Source organism: Protopterus annectens, chromosome 6.part0 (genome assembly GCF_019279795.1).
Source record: "Protopterus annectens isolate FY-2018-M chromosome 6.part0, PAN1.0, whole genome shotgun sequence".
In the NCBI taxonomy this organism is placed as follows: domain Eukaryota; kingdom Metazoa; phylum Chordata; order Ceratodontiformes; family Protopteridae; genus Protopterus; species Protopterus annectens.
Window position 1 is genome coordinate 925,333,884 of NC_056737.1, and position 19,223 is coordinate 925,353,106.

The 19,223-nt window shown below is 42.9% G+C and overlaps 1 protein-coding gene across 1 annotated transcript in view; it reads right to left on the reverse strand.

Annotated features, from left to right (window-relative positions):
- BTBD7 (BTB domain containing 7) overlaps nt 1–19,223 on the reverse strand; it is a 1,417,647-nt gene that overhangs the window by 68,562 nt on the left and 1,329,862 nt on the right. The window contains exon 10 of the mRNA XM_044074574.1: nt 18,365–18,754. Coding sequence (XP_043930509.1) covers nt 18,365–18,754 — 390 coding nt within the window. The remainder of the gene's footprint in view (nt 1–18,364; nt 18,755–19,223) is intronic.

Sequence of the window (19,223 nt, forward strand, 5' to 3'; positions counted from 1 at the left end):
GTTAAGGGACAATGGAAGATGATACGGTCTACACAGTGGTGAGAAAGGGATCTGGGTTGCCAGGCTAAAAACTTAGCTCTATAAGTGGTTAGCGGGTAGTCCAGGTCTGGTTATAGATGATGGAAACCCATATCCTGAACAGCAGTACTTATTTCCTCTAAGCTCTTGCAACTACTGAATTTCTACTGAATGAAAGTTGGTGCACTTCTTTCTTTTGGTAAAATCTGTGGGTATCAGTGGTGCAACTTAAAATACTATCTTCTCTGGTAGCCATCAGACCTACCTGGGGTAGTGGATTCAATCCAAAGACCATAAGCTGACAATGGTGGTATTCAAACTCCTCTACAATGCAACTTTAATCTTAATATACAAGTTGCAAATGAGACTATCCACAAACAAATATATAGTGTATCGATATATATATATATATATCAGAAAAAATCCCAAGGTATGGAGACAGGCACACTGTTATAAGGTCCACAAGTCTGTTTATTACTTCAAATCCACAAAATTGTACTGTGTAAGCGCTTTCATAATAAATTATTTCCTCAGACACATCATGAGAGTAAAAAAAAAAATCAGTTTTTATACCATACCTAATCAAAGCAAACTAATTTCCCTCCAAAATATTTAAAGATACATACATATTTAAAACCATTATTCACTGACATAATAAATCAATTTAACATAAAATACAGGTTCAAGGACATCCTAAAACATATAATTATAAAAATTCTAAAACCTATGCCATGTAAACTCATTTCTTAATACTCCCGTTTCTTAAGACAGGTGAGAGGGATAGTGTATCATTCAGCCCATACCCTCTATGGGCTCCAAGGCTAAAAATCCATTTCAGTTCTGTTAATTCTGTGTCATTCACTAGATCACCAAGTCTTTCATTGGCATATTGTACATGAAGTACTTGGGATAAGAACGTGTGTTCACTCCCCACAGATATCGTAAGTTTGGCCAATGCACTATATTCTTCTCCCCTTTTTGTGCAGTATAGATGGTCTCTAATCCTAGTTTTAAGATGGCGGTTGGTTTTACCAACGTAGAATTTGTTATCACTTAACACAGGAGGCTAAATAAACTAAATCTTTGCTACTGCAATTGGCCTTAGCTCTAATCTCCCATAAATATCTAGTGTCACGAGACGGAAGATTCTATCGTCAATTAGAGAGTGCGTTAATCCTACTTCGCCTCTCCCTTTTTGAAAAAAAAAAAAAAAAAACGAAAGGAAGTTCTAGGGCACGAGCCTTACATGGAAATGGGGAGGATAGCGCAGAAAAGGAAAGCCTCACCGTTCAACATACAAAATCGCACATTGAAAAAGATGCGGACTCAAGGAGGACCGAATTAGTGTGGAATATTTCGAAACACACACTAACAGCAGCTGAACATTCGCTACTGACCATAGGTTTGACTTTTATTCCTTTTTCTAAAATTGAGATAAGTGATTTGTTAATTGAACTACGACTCTTTGTACGCAATGTAGCCCTGAAACTTTTATTTATTGACAATGACACTTCTATGAATGTTAGAAATTTCAAGAAACCTAGTATAATGACACCTAAGCTACCGGAACATTTAGATGTGTTTATTAAAAGTTGTGAGAAGGACCTATATATGCTGAGTAATAATGGTAATACACAGTATGAAAATAATTTATCAGATAGTGAAAAGCAAGCACTTTATGATTTACGTAATAACAGTGACATAGTTATACATCCCTTAAGCAAAGGAGGAGCAGTAGTAGTTTTAGACCGAGTACTACAACACTGAAATGCTGTTGATGTTAGCAGATGTTCAGACTTACCAAATTGTTTCTCCGGATATTGCTTATGACATGTATGAAAGTATCAACAGGACTCTGCTGGAGAGTATGCAAATGGGTGTTATTAACAAAGATCAGGGCTACCCAAAATACATAAAGACCCTACATGTCCGAAATTTAGACCGATAGTGGCAGGAACAGGCTAGCTTATTGAACCAATTTCTATTTACATACACAAACAGTTGAAAGTGGTGTTAAATGAATGCCCTACCATACTTAGAGACACTCAACATTTTCTTAATGACTTACATGAAATATGTGGAGGTTCAGAGGGAGAGAAATTTGACTGGTTAGTGACTTTAGATGTCAAGTCTCTTTTTACATGTATACCAAATTCTGACGGACTAGAAATGGTGAAAGCATCCCTTATGAGACATGGAAAGCATCATTTTTATGTATGTTGTTGGAAATAGTTTTAGAGGATAGCATCTTTTTCTTCAATGATAAGTGTTACAGGCAAGTAGCTGAAGTAGTGATGGGCACTAGTTGTGCTAACTCTTATGCCAATCTGGTAATGGATGAGTGGGAACATCATCATATACACTCAAAAGGGAATACACAGATCAGGATATAGAGACGCTTTGTAGATGATCTGTTTATTGGGTGGAAGGGTAGTGAAGAAGCACTGGACGAATTATGTACAGAACCGAACAATACTAATAATTTTCTACAATTTACAACCAATAAGTCGAGATTAGAAATCAACTTCTTGGAAGTAGTAGTGCAACAAAGCAGTGCAGGTGTTGAAAGCAGGATGTAGAGAAAAGAGTGCTACCAACCTTCTTATTTACATAGGGACAGCATGCACCCACCCCATATTTTTTCAAATATAATAAAGGGACAAGGACTCAGATCGTCTCGCCTCACAACTAGTGATGACGAATTTTTTGTCAATCTGGCAGATTTGAAGAAGGAATTTGAAGGAAGCGGGTACACTGAAAGTCAGATGAATTCAGTATATGAACAGATTAAGGCTGAAAGGCATGAATAAGCAAACCATATTTCTCAAAGAAAGCAGTTAGTACAGACAAAGATGATGCCATAGATACAAGAATCCCTTTAGTTATTTCATATACTCAGGAATAGGCAGTGTGAAAAGCATTATAAACAAGAATTGAAATATTTTACTAGTAGATGAGCAAACTGAAAGGTGGGTAGGGCAGAAACCTAAATTCACATATAAAAACAAGAAAAGTCTTAAACAGCAACTGTGTTATCCAAGATCCAATGTAATCCACCAATGAATTGGACAGAGGCACAAGAAAGTGTGGTAAGTGCAACTACTGTGAATATATTGATACAACTAGGTTTTTTAGACACCCCAAAACTAGATATTTATGGGAGATTCGAGCTAAGGCCGACTGCAATAGCAAAGATTTAGTTTATTTAGCCTCCTGTGTTAAGTGTTACAAATTCTAAGTTGGTAAAACCAACCGCCATCTTAAAACTAGGATTAGAGACCATCTATACTGCACAAAAAGGGGTGAAGAATATAGTGCATTGGCCAAACTTACAATATCTATGGGGAATGAACACACGTTCTTATTCCAAGTACTTCATATGTACAATATGCCAATGAAAGACTTGGTGATCTAGTGAATGACACAGAATTAACAGAACTGAAATGGATTTTTAGGCTTGGAGCCCATAGAGGGTATGGGCAGAATGATACACTATCCCTATTACCGGTCTTAAGAAACAGGAGTATTAAGAAATGAGTTTACATGGCATAGGTTTTAGAATTTTTATAATTATATGTTTCAGAATGTCATTGAACCTGTATTTTATGTTAAACTGATTTATCATGCGAATTAATAATGGTTTTAAATATGTATGCATCTTTAAATATTTTGGAGGGAAATTAGGTTGTTTTGATTAGGTATGGTATAAAAACTGAGTTTTTTTACTAAGTGTCATGATGTGTCTGAGGAAGTAATTTATTACGAAAGCGCTTACACAGTACAATTTTGTGGATATGAAATAATAAGCAGACTTGTGGACCTTATAACAGTGTGCTTGTCTCCATACCTTGCCTGACACTCATTTGCCTGACCCCATTTGACTGAAATTTCATTTGCCCGACACTTCATTTGACTGACAAGTATTATTAGCAAGAAAATGGAATATGCCCCCTTCCCCACTGTAGTGCGACCCTGGAGTTAGAATATATAGTTGGGGGGGGGTGTGGGGGGCGAAGCCCCCCACTTCATTTCATATGATATTGTTAACTTTTGATGTAATATTGCTTAGTAAAAGAAAAGTAAGTTCTTTTCAAAAGATCTCACCTTCATTTTTTTTTCTATCTTTTACAGAATTCAGTACTTTAATTACAGTTTAGATTCTGATTTCCATTTTCTAGTAAATACTTTTTTGGCAGTCAATAGTATTAAACTTAGAAAAGCCTTACTATTCAGATCTTGTCCCCAGCTAAAAAGGATAATTTCCTTAGTTACAGACATTTGCTGCCACAATATTTGACTGAGTGCCCAGTACGGAATTTTAAAAATCTGACAACTCCTTATACTCTCCAAAACATGTTCCCAGTTTACTCTCCTTCCCACCACACTTCCAGCATTTGCCATTCACCCATGGACAGTTTCTGAGAGGTCTTCCTAGGGTATAAAAATACCTATGCAAACACTTCCAAGAAAAAATTATAAACCAATAAACCACTCAAAGGAAAACAGCGAAAAAAATTATAAAACTGAACTTTGTGGCATACATATGAACCCTACGGCCATCCTCTCAATGTTACTTTGCATATATCCTTTTCAGTCTCACTTCCCAATCTTTTCTAACCTCTTCTGATTGATTCTTATAATCATCATACAATACTTTATTATGCCCTAATAATTATCCTTTAGCAGCAGCTTCTCTTCTAGACTCAACTACAAACTCTACCAGAGCTGGTCTTTCAATAAGCACTCCCCTATTCCTTTCTCTTTGCCTATAGTATGACATATATCCCTGTTAGGGAAGGGAGTTTTTAACCTGCAATCCAAATTTCTAATTGGCCTCCTACAACTCTATTACCTTTCCACCACTAAATATTTGCTCCCAATAACTTGGTTCCTTTGCCAATTTTCTACTGTAAATTCCATCACTCTCTTGCCTATTTCTATATCCCCAACTTGCAAGTAACCTCTTAGGGCAAACATCTCCATTCTCCATTCCCATGTTGGCTTAGTTCTCAGAATACTTTTCTCTACATTATGAATCTAATGTTCTGTAGGCTATCTTTTTTATGGAACTGCATCCAAAATCCGATCTTTCCTTATTTTTCAACCCCCCTCCCCCGCGTTTAATCATCCCTTTCCACTATAATTTATAGCCTTTTGCTGGTGTTATGCATATCAGCATGAACTACATATCTCTAAAGTATTCATTTGAATCAGATAATTCTAAACCACCTTGTTCTAAAGGGAGAATCAGCTTATCCCACTTAACTCTCACCCTCTTTCCCTTACAAATAAATTCCTTTAACTCTATCATCCACAACTTCTCCTCTGGTTGATAAAAAATATGCCTGACCTGTATGACAAACTAAAGGGACTAAAAACATTTCATTGCTTGCATCTTTATCCATATCCATCAAGAAAAACTTCCAGTTTCTCAGTTTTTGTACTACCTTTTGTCTACTCGGTTTCTACACATTATTAGCTGCCATAAAAAGAAGCTATGTACTCACCATAACGTTCCATGTTTGTTGTCCATAATCTCCCCTTCATTCTTGATGTTTGGGTTCGGAATTGAGCGTTGTTTCCGACTCGGCCGCATACTAAAGCTCAAGAGCTTTCACTGGCTCGAGGTTATACCCTATCCCATGATGCCTAGCGACAGTTACTCAGATCTCGTTTGCAAATACCCATCATTAGACTATCTAACCCACTATGGTACACAGTAATCCTCTATGCACGTCTCATGAGGCACAAAGGGAATTGGAGAACTTGTGACCAATTCCAAAAATTTCTTCTCGATCCACCAGGAAGGAGGGTGGGATGCAACAATGAAGGTGAGATTAGGGACGACAAACATGGAACGTTATGTTGAGTACATAACTTCTTTATGTTATGTTGTCCTACCGCACCTTCATTCTTGATGTTTGGGACAGCTTCCCCAGCAGCTTCTTTTTCAGGTGGCTCAAGGGAATAAACTCTTCAGAACAGTGGAACCAAAGGAAGCCCTGTTCTGGGAGGCCACATCTACTTTGTAATGAGTGATAAAGGTATGAGGGTTGACCCATGTGGCTGCAGCACAAATTGAATCTAAGGGTAGTCTGGCTTGAAAAGCAGTAGAAGTCGACATAGCTCAAGTTGAATGGCCCCAAATTTTTCCTGGCAACTGCTTATGCTGCGAACTATATGCACAAGTAATGGTATCTGTAAGCCATATGGATAAAGTGACTTAAAACTGAAGTTCCTTTTCTATTTTCTGAAAATGAGACAAATAACTGGTCCGATTTTCTAAACTGCTTTGTCCTGTGTAAGTAAAAGGGTAACTGCCTATGGACATCAAATATGTGAAGCTTATATTCTGCCTTGTTGCCACAGTTGGGGAAAAGACAGGTAGTTCAACAGACTGATTTAAACTGGACTCAGAACAGACTTTGGGCAGAAAGGAAAGATTAGTTCTGACACAGACTCTGTCTTTGTGGAAGATCAACTAGGGAGGATGGATAGATAGAGCTTGCATTTCTGAAATTCTCCTAGCAGAAGTAATGGCTGTTAAAAAGACTGTCTTCCAAGTTAAGAACTTTAGTGGGCAAGAGGCAGCTGGCTCGAAAGGGGGGAAGAGTTAAAGCACTCCGTACCAAATTTAGATCCCATGGAGGTGGTGGTTCTCTTATTGGAGGTCTTAAAAGGAATGTACCTCTCAGAAAAGCTTTGCATAATCTATGAGACATTATACTGGATCCCATGTCTCCTGCATGGTAGTTCAATATGGCTGGAAGCCTGGCTAAGATGGAAAGTGGAGAAAGCAAGCTGTCAGCTTGTGTGTTTGAAAGCAGGGATGGAGCTTTCCTGATTAAGGAGTCAGAAGATGTTTTTGGAGAGTATAATGAGTTGGGTCCAGGATCCAAGGCTCCTCCTGCAGATGGGGCCATAGGAAGAGGAATCATATCTGACAAGACCAGTATGGAGCGATGAGAATTAGCTTGCAACTCAACAATCTGGGTTTCTGAAGAAGTTTGGGTATTAGTGGAAATGCATAAAGTCATTCCGGGGGCCAATCGTGAACAAGTGCATCCCTGGGTGACTCCCCCGGAGGGAGAATTAGGGCAAGATAACTGTTGCATTTGGCATTCATGGACATGGCAAAGAGGTCGCAGCAAGGCTGGCCCCACTTGCAAAAAATTTGGTTCGCAATTTCCTGTTTCACGGACCACTCGTGAGGCATAAGAATTGCCCTACTTAACTTGTCCGTTATCACTTTGGACTTCCCCGAAATGTGCGTTGCGATCAGAAAACATTGAGAAGATATTGCCCATTGCCATACTCTTTGAGCCTACCGACAGAGGGGGTAAGATTTGGTTCCACCTTGTTTGTTGATATACCACATGACGGACATATTGCCTGTCTGAATTGCAATCGTCCCTGATGGAAGAGAAGTCTGGAATGCCTGCAACGCCAGAAGCACCGCTCTCATCTCTAGGACGTTGATGTGCAAGTGGTATTCGTGTTCCTGCCATGTGCCTTGGACAGTCTGTCCCAGATAATGCCCCACCCTATCTGGGAGGCATTCGTAGTCACTGTAGCTATGGTTGGGGAAGAATAAATGGTCTGCCTATGTTTACCTGCGTGGACTGAAGCCACCATCGTAGATCCTTCCTGCAGGTGTCCGTAATGAGGATCTTGTGTGACATGGGCAACTCCTGCATGGACCATTGAGCAAAGAGTAGCTACTGTAACATGCTCATGTGTAGACGTGCTAGAGGGACTAATGTTATTGCAGCTGCCATTGAACCCAGTACCTTGAGAACAAACTTTGCCTGTACTTTCTTCTTCATCAGCAAGATAGATATTTGATGGTGCAACGTTAGTACCCTTTCGTGAGGCAGTTTTGCTACCATGTCTCTTGTGTTTAAGTCTGCTCCTATAAAGGTAATATGCTGTGAAGGCAACAAGGCAGATTTTTCGAAATTTATGGTAATGCCTAGCTCTGAAAAGAGATGAATGGTAGTGCCCCTTGCCTTGGTCAGTAGATGCTCTGTGGTGGTGGTTAGGAGCCAGTCATCTAAGTACAGAAACACCCGGAATCCTAGATGCCTCAATGCCTCAGGTGAGCCGTGACTACTGCCATGGATTTGGTAAACACTCTGGGGGCTGTAGTGAGACCAAAGGGCAGAGCTCTGAACTAGTAATGACTGGCTCCCAGCCGGATGCGTAGATATCTCCTGTTCATCTTTAAGTGATAGTATGCATCCTGAAGATTGAGCACATCCACCTTGTCCCAGAAAAGGGAGTATAGACTGCAGTGTTACCATCAGAAACTTTGCTTTCTTTACGGACTTGGTCTGTTTGTTGAGATCCAAAATTGGTCTCCAGTCCCCTGTTTTTTTGGAACTAAAAAGAACCTTGAGTAAATTCCGGATCCGGCTTAGTCTGCGGGGACTTCTTGGATGATTTTTTTCTAGCAACTTTTGCATTTCTAGGGTTGCTTGATCCCTTTGACCGGGTGGTATGTCTGGGATGGATCTTGATGGAGGGGCTGGAAAAAAAGAAAGGAATGTTGTATCCCCTGGATATGATTGACCATACCCATTTGTCTTTGATATTCAGCCAGGCTTTTGGGTACAGTGATAATCTCCCCCCCGACTGCCTCCAGAGGTGGACAGGCGGGCTTCCTTTCAGGAGCCTGCAGACAACATATCTGTCTCCCTGATTCTGCAGACCCCCTTCTCCCGTGAGGGCAGCGTCTTCCATTATTTCCCCCTCTGCCCCTGGGGGAAAATTCACCATGTGCATTCGGCGAAGCTCTTTGGGATTTCTGGAACCACATTTTTCGCCCTTCTGACCTTTGAGATAAGGTCTGGGAGGGATGGAGAAATGTACTCCCACAGCAGACAGAGTCTTGCCTTCTTGTTCGCACCTGGTAAGAGTCTTTTACTTTTGGGCCAAACAAAGATGAGCCGTCAAAAGGGGGGCTGATAAAGGAAGACTTGAAGGGTTCAGCAGGCTCACAAAGATGCATCCAGGAATGTCTCCTCAGAGCTATTCCTGTGTCTGCTGCCCTACTTGCTCCACCGGCTACATAGGAAATGAGGCGCATGGTGGAGTTTACTACAGAGTTTAAGGTAGCAAGCTGAGAGTTTACCTTGTCAGGCACCCCCACAGTTGTAGTACCCTGGAGGGTATCTCCTAGCTCCTTGAGGAGATCCGTCTGAAGTTGTTGGGCCTCCTCGGAACCAGTTCCACAGATTCTGGAGATCCCCACACCTTTCGAATGACTACACCAAGGAGCTGGTCAAAAGGCGGAGACACCCAAGAGGTGTAGGGTTGAGATCCAAATGCCTCCAGGTATACAGACTCATCTTCAGAAGGGGAGAGGGTCTTCCAGCCACCTCTTTGTTTCAGGATCTCTAAGATGTCTGAGAAGGAGACATCCTCAGAGGGTGACCGTGGGGACCCTTCTGAATCCTCTAAGTCCATATCTGAAGTGACAGACTCAGGGGAGTCTAGATGTTTCCTCTTACAAGTTCTCTTACGAGGGACCTCCTCAGAGGGGTACTCTGGGGAGGTTTCAGAAGAAAGTGGCTCACCCATTGGGGTGTCCTGGGTTAGGTTAGGTTCTCTACACTTGGGCTGGAGGGATGGTGTAGAGGTTGACATTGGTCCCTTAGGGGAAAGAGTAGCTGGAGCTGAGGGTGGAGCAGTCTCAGGGGGGAAAGCACACTCCTCATCACCTCGAAGGTACCATGATCCCGGCCCAAGAGAGCCTCTGGTTCCGAGGAACCTGGAGATCTCCCCCGTGCCAAAGATGATGGCTCAGAGGCCAATTTGGGTGCCAAACTCACCTGCTCCGAAGCCCAGAGGGGAAGAGTTGGATCCGACAAGGGTCTGATTCGACTCTCCTCCCCGTAACAGACGAGGGAGTGTTGACTCCCAGATCCCTCGATAGAAGACAACATTGAAGAGATTGGAGCGGAAGTCGGGACTAAGAATCTGGCTGTGGTTCTCGGACCCGACAGTTCCACCACAAGGACATCCAGGCACTCTGGCTCCGAACTTGTCCTAGTTGGAGGAGGAGCAGAAGATATGGCTGTCGGCTCCACTTCTGTTTGGGCGGGGCTCGAAATAATTTTTGCTAAGGCCGATGTTTGAAGCAACCTCTTGACCACTCCCTCAACGTCAGAGAGAGTCCTGGAAGACCGAGAGGAAGATCTATGGCTACCAGCCACCGATTGCAGAAGGGGTGACTGTGGTACCAAACGGATTGGCGCCAAGTTCGGTGACCGGCTTCTCTTTCGGCTCCATGTCGGTTCCGATAATGCTGGTGGGGCCGATGGAGAGTTTGACTTCTCGGATCCGACAACCTTCGGATCTGAAGCAACATGTTTCTCAGGCTTCTTAGTCGGTTCAGAAACCGGAGTCAAAGAAAAAGACTTTGTAGTGGATTTTTCAGAGGAGGATTTTGAGGACTGATTCTTTTTGATGTCCACCTCAAATGGTCCCTTCAAATAAACCTCTGAATTAGTTTATTCTTGCATTCCCGCAGGACCCTGGAGCTGAAACCATGGCAGATACAGCAAGAATCCTGCAGGTAAACGGCGCCCAAGCAGTATACACAACTTGTGTGCCCATCTGTTAGTGACATCTTTTGTGTGCACGAGTCACACTTCTTAAATCCAGTTTGCTTAACTTCTTTATCAGAATCTTTAGACATATTGAAAGATTTGTCCACAGTAATAGCCAAGCACTGTAAACAGTACACTAATCCAAGGTACAGCCTATGACAGTACAAAAAGCTACAGAAAAGCACAAATATCAGAAACAAAAAACAAGTTTTTTTTTTTAATAGACTACTCATTTTTATCATTTTTCCATCAGATATAAAACATGACTCAATTGTCCATCTCAAATATTTCGGTAACTTCCAACTTGAAATCACTTTCCTTAACGTCACTGACACTGCCTCTCTTTAAAAAGCACTTCACTTTACACAAGAATGGTGCAGATGATCATAATCTGGTAAAACTCTCCAACAGATGCATGTACTATTGAAAAACAGCCAGCTAAAAGGTGATAAAACACTAAAGGACCATGAAGTCCCTCTACATGATGACTTTTTCATTTAATACCATGCTGCAGAAAAAAGAAGTTATGTACTCACCATAACGTTCCATGTGAGTTGTTCCATCTTGTCTTCATTCTTCATGGATGGATTTGGAGCTGATCCTCGGCTCCAACATGGCCGACTAGCAAGCTCAATGTTCTCCAGTAGCTCGAAATCCAACCCCTTATCCCACAATGCATTGCTGGAATTACCTCAGATCTTGTTTGCTGCGTACCATATAGAAGTACAATAATTATTCTGCCTAAGAATGAAGACACACTGAAAAACCAGGATGAAGACAGCCTCCAGGTCAACTGCCACCCAGGAGGTGGAAGGAGGTAGGGGAGTGAGAATGAAGGCGAGATGGAACAACTCACATGGAACGTTATGGTGAGTACATAACTTCTTTATGTGAAGTTGTTCAATTCCGCCATTCATTCTTCACTGATGGGTAGCGTCCCTAGTATCCTGACCTTGGGTGGCTCACGAAGTACACTCTTCAGAACCGTGGAACCAAATGAAGCCCTGTCCCTGGAGGCCTTATCCACTTTGTAATGAGTTATAAAAGTGTGAGGTTTAGACCATGTGGCTGCTGCACAGATATTGTCCAAAGGTAATTTGGCTTGAAAGGCTGAAGAGGTAAAAAATGCTCTGGTTGAATGAGCCTTCACCTTACTAGACAAGAGCATGTTATGACAAGAATATGTGTAAGTGATGCAATCCGACAGCCACTTAAGACAGGGTTGTTTTGGAAACTGGTTTACCTTTCCTGACCTCAGAAAAAGACACAAAAAGCTGATCTGATTTCCTAATGTCTTTTGTTCTGTCTAAATAAAATCGAAGTTGTCTGTGAACATCGAGTTTGTGGAACATATATTCCAATTTGTTGGTGTAATTAGGGAAGAAAACGGGCAACTCAATGACTTGAGTGATTTTAATCTCAGAACATACTTTAGGCAAAAAGGATGGATTTGTCCTGAGAGATGCTCTATCAGCATGGAAGACCATATAAGGGGGCTTGATGGATAGGGCTTGGAGCTCTGACACTCTGCGGGCTGAAGCGATGGCTATAGGAAGATAGTTTTCCACGATAGAAATTTTAGTTCACAAGATGATTCAGGCTCAAAAGGAGGAAAAATGATGCGAGATAACATAAAATTAAAATTCCAGGGAGAAGGTGCCTTCACTCGAGGCCTTAGCCTTAGACAATTGGTGAGCCATAATATTCAATTCATCGATCCCTACATGGAAATCTGATATAGCAGCTAATTGTACTTGCACCTTAGCAGCCGCTGCTCCTTTGTTGAACATTTCTGTCAAGAATTGTAAAATAGAAGACAATGGCGCTTGGTAAGGGTCAATGTTATGGGAAGAAGCCCAAATGGAAAATCTCTTCCACTTACTACGATACAATTTTCTAGTGGAAAGCTTATGGGAAGCCAACAAAACTTGACTAGTGTCATGGGAAAGATCATAAAGCCTGGCTATGTGGGGAACTGGACCAGCCAAGCGGTTAGCTTCAGTGTCTGCAATGATGGATGAAGATCCCCTAACGGATGTGTCAATAAGTCCGGAACTGGGTCCAGAATCCATGGGTCTTCTAGAATGTGATGGTAAAGCAACGGAAACCAAATCTGCAGAGGGCAATGAGGGACTACAAGGATGATCGTCCATCCCAGCGACTTTGCTTTCTGTAAGAATCTGGGTATCAGAGGAATTGGGGGAAATGCGTAGAGGAGACCCAGTGGCCAATCGTGGAAAAAAGCATCCCTCGGGGAGTGACCTGGTGTGGGAATCAGGGCAAAATAGCTATTGCATTTGTTGTTGATATGACTGGCAAACAGGTCGCAGGAAGGCTGGCCCTATTTGCGGAAAATCCTGTTTGCAATCTCTTGTTTGAGGGACCATTCGTGGGGCAATAAACTTGCCCTGCTCAGTCTTGTCTGCTATGACGTTGGATTTGCCCGGGATGTGTGTTGCTAACAGAAAGTGCTGGGATGACACTGCCCATTGCCATGCTCTGAGGGCTTCTCGGCAAAGGGGATAAGACTTGGTCCCGCCTTGCTTGTTCAGGTACCAGACCACTGACATGTTGTCTGTCTGCATTGCAATTGTCCCTAGAGGAAGAGAGTCCTGAAAGTATTGCAACGGTAGAAGTACTGCTCTCATCTCTAGGACATTGATATGCAGATGTGATTCTTGATCTGTCCATGTGCCTTGGGCAGTCTTTCCCTGAAAAAGCCTCCCCACCATCTTATCAGGTAAGCGTCCGTGGTCACAGTGGCAACTGGAGGAGGTAGCATGAAGGGACATCCTATTGTGACATGAAGAGACGTCAACCACCACTGAAGATCCTTCTTGGAGGAATTCATTATCAGGATCGTGTGACTCATTGGAAGTTCTTGGTAAGACCATTGCGTAAATAGAAGCCATTGAAGGATTCTCATATGCATCCTTGCTAATGGGATTGCCAAGATGGCTGCTGCCATCAATCCTAGTACTTTCAATACCTCTGCAGCTGGTGCTCTGTTCTTTGATACCAAGGACATGATGTGTTGGCGAAGAATACAAATTCTTTCTGGTGGAAGACGAAGAGTAGTGGTTGATGTGTCTAATTCTGTCCCTATAAAAATGATGTGCTGTGACGGCAACAAGGCAGACTTTTCGAAGTCGACTGTAATGCCTAGCCGATCGCAGTGTGTCAGAGTAGCCTCTCTCGCTTGAAGAAGTTGATGCCTAGTGGTGGAGGTAAGGAGCCAATTATCCAAATACGGAAACACCTGGAATCCTAGACACCTCAGGTGAGCGGTGACTACTGCCATGCACTTGGTGAACACTCTGTGGGGCTGTAGTGAGACCAAAGGGCAGAGCTTGGAATTGATGATGAATGGCTCCCAGCCGGAAATGCAGGTGATCCCTGGATGGTCTGGCCATCTTTATGTGGTAGTACGCATCCTTGAGATCGATCGAGCACATCCAACTGTCCTTCCCTAAAAATGGAAGTATGGACTGTAGCGTAACCATTCGGAACTTCTCTTTTCTCACAAATTGGTTGAGTCTGCTGAGATCCAAAATGGGTCTCCAGTCCCCTGTTTTCTTTGGAACTAAAAAGAATCTTGAGTAAGTTCCGAATCCTGTTTGTTCTGCCGGGACTGGCTGGATGACTCTTTTTCTAGCAATTGGCGTACCTCTATTGTTGCTTGTGCCCTGTGACTGGGTGGAACGTCCGGGATTTTTTTTGACAGGAAGGGGTTGGGTGGAGAATGGTATAAAATACCCTCTGGAAATGATACTTTGTACCCAAATGTCGTTTGTTATATCTAGCCAGGCTTCTAGGTACAATGACAAGCTTGGGTGGAGAATGGTATAAAATACCCTCTGGAAATGATACTTTGTACCCAAATGTCGTTTGTTATATCTAGCCAGGCTTCTAGGTACAATGACAAGCTACCCCAGACTGTCTCCACAGTAGGACAGCTGGGCCTCCCTTTAGGAGCGCTGGTAGGACTGACCAGAGAAGTGATCTCTGTCACCCTGGTGTTGCGGACCCCTTCTGCCGCAAGGGCGGCATATTCCATTGTAACCCCCTCCTCTGCCTCTGGAGTGGAGTTCTCCACGTGTGTCCTGAAAGGCTCCTTGGGCTTTCCGGAACCACATTCCCTCCCCGACCTTTAGGAAAGGGTCAAGTGGGGGTGGAAAAATGGACTTCGATGGCAGACAGAGCCTTTCCCTCTTGCTAACACTTGGTCAAAGTCTCCTTCACCTTTGACCTAAACAAGGATGAGCCATCAAATGGGGTATTCATAAAGGAAGACTTGAAGGGTTCTGCGAAGGAACATAGTCACATCCAGGCATGCCTACGAAGAGCAATTCCTGCACCTGCAGCTCTACTCGAACCATCAGCTGCGTAAGATACGAGACACATGACGAGTTGACTCGAACTGAGGGTAGCGAGCTGGGTGGCAACTTTGTCAGATACACTCGTAGCTACAGCACCCTGAAGAGCATCTCCCAACTCCTTAAGGAGATCTCTCTGCAGTCTGGTAAAATGTGTCAAGTAGTTCAGTGATCTGAGTGAGAAAGTTGCTGAACTAAACATGCGTTTCCCATATCTATCAATACTAGATTCTCTGTTAGGAGGATGGATAGATGAGGAAGTCTCAGCCATTTCCTTTTTGGTGGCTGCCGCCACCACCACCATGGCATCAACAAGGACTCCCTTGGTCAAAAAGGACTTATCCACGAGGGCAGAAATAAACTTATTAGGCCTCCTAGGAACAGGTTCCATAGATTCTGGTGACTCCCACACCCTAAGAGAGACCAGATCCATAAGCTCATCCTAGGGCGGAGATACCCAAGAGGTGGAAGGTTGAGACCTGAATGCCTTCAGGAGAACCAACTCGTCCTCAGTAGGGCTCTTGGACTGCCAATCACTCCTCTGCCTAAGAATTTCAAGAATCTCCACAAAGGATATATCCTCAGAGGGGGATCTAGGGGACCCTTCTGATTCATCCAAGTCGGTGTCTGATGTGAGAGACTCCTGTGGGGAGTCCAAATGCCTCCTCTTGCATAATCTCTTCCTGGGGACTTCTTCAGGGTGAAGTTCTGGAGAGGTCTCAGAAGAACAGGGAGCACCCTGTGGGTCTACCTGAGGCTCTGGGTCTCTACGCTTGGGATGACCGGTGGAAACAGAAACTGACACAGGCACTTTAGGGGAGGAAGAGGCCAGACCTTGAGATGAGGAAGTCTTAGGAGACAACACTCGCCTCATGGCTTCAAATGCACCATGGCTCCGATGAGAAGGAGTCGACGGATCCGAAGGAGCTGCGATCCCCTCCTGCACCAAAGCCGTGGGTAGGAGCCGAGCTCACCTGAGCCGTAGCCCCGAGAGGAAGAGTCGGCACCAAGTCGGTGCGAATATCCTCCCCGGACCAGACCGGAGAGTGTTGGCTTCTAGAGTCCCCGGTCAGCGCAAAGAACATCCGAGCAGATGGAGCCGACGACACTGGAGCAGGTGTCTGCTCCAAGGGATCCACAATCATCAGGTCGGCCTCCTCCAGCTCCGAAGGTCTGGTATGGCTCAGAGGAGGAGCAGACAATTCAGGAGTAATGGTCTTCGGCTCCGACGGTTGGGTCTGAGCCAACAGCAATTTAGCTAGGCCTGGTGCCTTTAAGAGTTTCTGAACCAGCTGGTCCATATCCAGATCGGAGAGGCTGACCGAAAACCTGGATGAGTGAACAGATGGTGCTGATTGGAGCAGTATAGAGGGAGGTTTTTCGGCAACTGGTTCCACAGCAGTGTCCCGGTTCCGAAAAGAACACACTGTCGGCTCAGAGGTCAGTGGAGCCGAAGTCACCACGCTTTCTGACTTTTTTCCTTTCTTTGTCCTGGATTCTGAGGAAGATTTGGAAGATTTGCTGGCCCCATCATGGTCAGACAATGCCTCTGAAAAAGGGTTTTTGATAATACCCCTATCAATTCACTTCCTCTTCTTTTCTGCAAGCACTCTAGTGGAAAAGGAGTGGCAGATACTGCAAGACTCTTGCATGTGCATCTCACCCAAACAGTAAACACACTGCACATGGGCATCGGTAACAGACATCTTCTGTCCGCAGTCTGGGCATTTTTTAAACCCAGACTTTGGATGATTTTCCTTCTCTTCAGACATAGTACTATTCACAAAATCAAAAGAAACACACCATTTAACTAAGATAAAGAGGAAATCGAACTACACACAGTAGTACATACAGCCCAATAAGGCAACCAATAACCAACTATTTAGCTACATAACATCAAATAGGATTAAGGCAATCCAATATCAAAAATCCCAAAGGGTAATTCTAACTAACAACTGTAAGAAAGGGCCCACGACCAAAAGGCTGAAGGCAAACAAAGATTTTACTGGGAAAGGGGAAAAAACAGAAAACAACTGCTAACTAGATAGTATTATATATATATAGTAATAAAAGATGTAAAACTGAAGTATAAAACTTGCTGAAAGTTGAAAACTCCCAATAATAGTCTCGAGCAACGCTGGAAAACAAGAGATCCGTGCCGCGGCAAACTAGATCTGGGGTAATTCCAGCAGTGCATTGTGGGATAAGGGGTTGGGTCTCGAGCTACTGGAGAACTTTGAGCTTGCTAGTCGGCCGTGTTGGAGCCGAGGATCGACTCCGAACCCATCAGTGAAGCAGGAACGGCGAGACTGAACAACTTCACATCAATTATCTTCCTTCAAACAGCTCACGAGTCTAACTACAGAATAGTGCACTGTTAATTTTAATCTGCTTATGTGTCATCTGGTGCAACTGGAGGAGGTAAAAAGACAGTCAAGGAGATTAAAGGCTTGCCTTACACAGCAAGAGTACAGCAAGTCTCTACCTTTTCTGTAGCTTATCAGCTGCTTACAGAAGACCTGCACCAGACAAACAAATTATAGGACTTCTCACTATATGAAACCCTTTGCTCAAAACACACACGCCCCTTCCAATCAGCTGAACATATAACAGGACATTCCACCTCAATAAAAGTTAGTATCAACTATACCATGAAATGCTGGCTTCCAACCTCATGGAATAAGCTCCTCCACTCAATTAAACTGAGCTCACCAATTCATACTTTTCAGAAGGAACAGAATGATTTATCTGGGCACCCCAAGTTTCAACACAGGATCCAGGGGATCAAGCTCCTTGACTGCCAATAAGCCTTGAGCTTGTTCACCAAATCTATTGATCTATGATGTGCAAATGCCCAAGGAAGAAAAAACAAACCAACAGTTCTGGATTCAGTATCTGCTAAATATATGGGCACTTCATAAACATGGATGGCTCAGGCTTTGTCTCTTATTAATATATGAACACAAAGAAATGACTTGAGAAACTATAAGCTGCAAGAAAGAACTGGAGACTGATGGTGAAAGCACTCCGTAATCTAGGGAGATGGTAATGTTAGTATGAGGATGGTCATGGTTCACGTGAATGTGACTACTTAGTCGTATGTACTAGAGACGCAACAACAACAAAAAAAGACATTCTATTAATTAAATCTGCATTACAAGTTCTTTCAAAAGTTATCTATGACCCTCCCAAAAAATGCCATTTCCACTGCAGTCTGGATCTTTTCATCTTCCTGGGGAAAACCACAATGAAGGTCCAGCACTTGCACACTGTCTTTCTTAGTATTATATGACTACATAAATCTTAATGTTTTCACTTAATACATCAATTTACAAAAAAATATATGATTCTACTTACAATCTGCTGCTCAACTGCTGGCCTTCCAAATCCTGTCGTATTAGTGCAATCAGGTGGAAGCACTTTAATATTAGGATAAACAGCTTTCGAAACTGCACGAGGGTTGAACAGTGAATGGTTACAAGGATAAGAAAAGGATCGCGAAGGGGGTTGACTGGGTAATCTTTGTTTCCAGCCAGATTTAAGGTGATTCTGACTTGGTGTGGCTGGTGGGTGATAAGGAGGTGGTGGTGGAGGTAATGGTGGATGGAAGGCCACATAGGGGTCAATGTCTGTAAACATTGTTTCTGCAGCAGGAGTGCTATTAATTCGACATCTTCCAGTTTGCCTTACTGTCAAAACAGGACTTTCATCACCAAACCGTTCATCAGGAAAGAACTTATGAGGATTCTGCAAAAGAACAGAAGACACAGTAACTAAAGCTTTTCTATTAATACTTGGGTCTTTTCAAATATGGTTACAAAATAAAACAAAAAAATGGGCACAGGGTGCTGGCTAATTACACTCACCTGAAGTACTGGAAAAAAGATTTGTTTTGAGGCAGTCTCATAGTTTCAGTCATTTATATGAAAAACAAATCTACCTTCTACCAATGTTGTTTTCTGCATAAAAATATACAATTTCTCCCTTCAGTTTGTCTGTTTTATTACATTAGGCATTTCACCACAAGTTCCAACTCTAGTTGGGATTTTCATTTTGTTCAAACTTTACTACAGTTTCTAACCTGCAACTCTTCATCATATTAAGTAGCCATCTGTAATGCATTTATACACTAGGACTAAGTCAACCCATATTTTCTCCTACAATTTTGATTCTATACATTCAGAAATTCACTCTATCCTTGTATAACTGGCTTCTC